Source organism: Salvelinus sp. IW2-2015, linkage group LG18 (assembly GCF_002910315.2).
Source record: "Salvelinus sp. IW2-2015 linkage group LG18, ASM291031v2, whole genome shotgun sequence".
Classification (NCBI taxonomy): domain Eukaryota; kingdom Metazoa; phylum Chordata; class Actinopteri; order Salmoniformes; family Salmonidae; genus Salvelinus; species Salvelinus sp. IW2-2015.
This window is the reverse complement of record NC_036858.1, coordinates 23,797,467-23,798,624: the sequence shown is the minus strand read 5'-3', so window position 1 is coordinate 23,798,624 and position 1,158 is coordinate 23,797,467. Positions and strand designations below refer to the sequence as shown.

General features: G+C 44.0%; 1 protein-coding gene across 1 annotated transcript in view; it reads right to left on the bottom strand.

Moving 5' to 3' along the window:
* Positions 1-166: 166 nt before the first annotated feature.
* The window catches only part of LOC111978312 (transmembrane protein 87A), a 14,062-nt gene continuing 13,070 nt past the window's right edge, over positions 167-1,158 (bottom strand). Inside the window, 2 exon segments of the mRNA XM_070448190.1 lie at positions 167-710; positions 919-1,150. Coding sequence (XP_070304291.1) covers positions 640-710; positions 919-1,150 — 303 coding nt within the window. The 3' untranslated portion in view covers positions 167-639.

Here is a 1,158-nt window from a genome sequence, read left to right as displayed (position 1 = left end):
GGACAGAGACACAGGGGACGAGAACACCAGGGACAGAGACACAGTGGACAGAGACACAGCGTGACAGAGACACAGTGGACAGAGACACAGGGACAGAGACACAGGGGACAGCCAGGACAGACACAGGGGACAGAGAACACAGTATTGGCCAGAGACAGGGGGGGACAGAGACACAGTGGACAGAGACACAGGGGACAGAGACACAGGGGACAGAGACACAGGGGACAGAGACACAGTGGACAGAGACACAGGGGACAGAGACACAATGTATTAAAACACAAGTGGACATTCTGGTGGACATTCCTGCAGTCAGCATGCCAATTGAATGCTCCCTCAAAACTTGAGACATCTGTGGCTTTGTGTTGTGACAAAACTGCACATTTTAGAGTGACCTTTTGTCTCCAGCACAAGGTGCACCTGTGTAATGATCATGTTGTTTAATCAGCTTCTTGATATACCACACCTGTCAGGTGGATGGATTATCTTGGTAAAAGGGGAAATGCTCACGAACAGGGATGTTTCTAGACAACAATTTTAGAGAAATAAGAGTTTTTGTGCCTATGGAACATTTTCTGGGATCTTTTATTTCAGCTCATGGGAAACATGGGACCAACCCTTTATTTTTGTTCAGTGTAAAATCTACCAACTCACGGTCTGGCAGTCGACCAGCTTAAACACTTTGGTCGTCCAGATTATGAAGATAATAGAAGCTACGGAAACAAAACAAAGTGAAAAGATACGTCATTTATTTTATTAATTTATCCTTTGTTTATTCAATAAGTCAATATTGAGATTACAAAAAACATTTTTTTTCAAGTAAGTACCTGAGTACAACTAAATTCATATCAAATTTAAAAAAGCTGTGTCTTTCATAGTATTGTGACATTAAAAGCATCCATAAATATTCCTTCAACTCACCCAGAACAGAGAAGATGAGTGTGTTGGTGAAATGCTGATACAGAGACAGCTTCACCACGTTCCTACGCAGCTTCAGGAGACGAGTGGTCTGGGACAAGCTAATGAAGATCCACCACATCACACAGGAGTCAATGAGGGAGAGACTCAGGTTGGCCATCAGGGCAACGGTCCCATAGAGACCCTGAAGAGACAGAGAGAGAGAGAAAGAGAGAGAGACAGGGAGAGAGAGAGAGAGAGAGA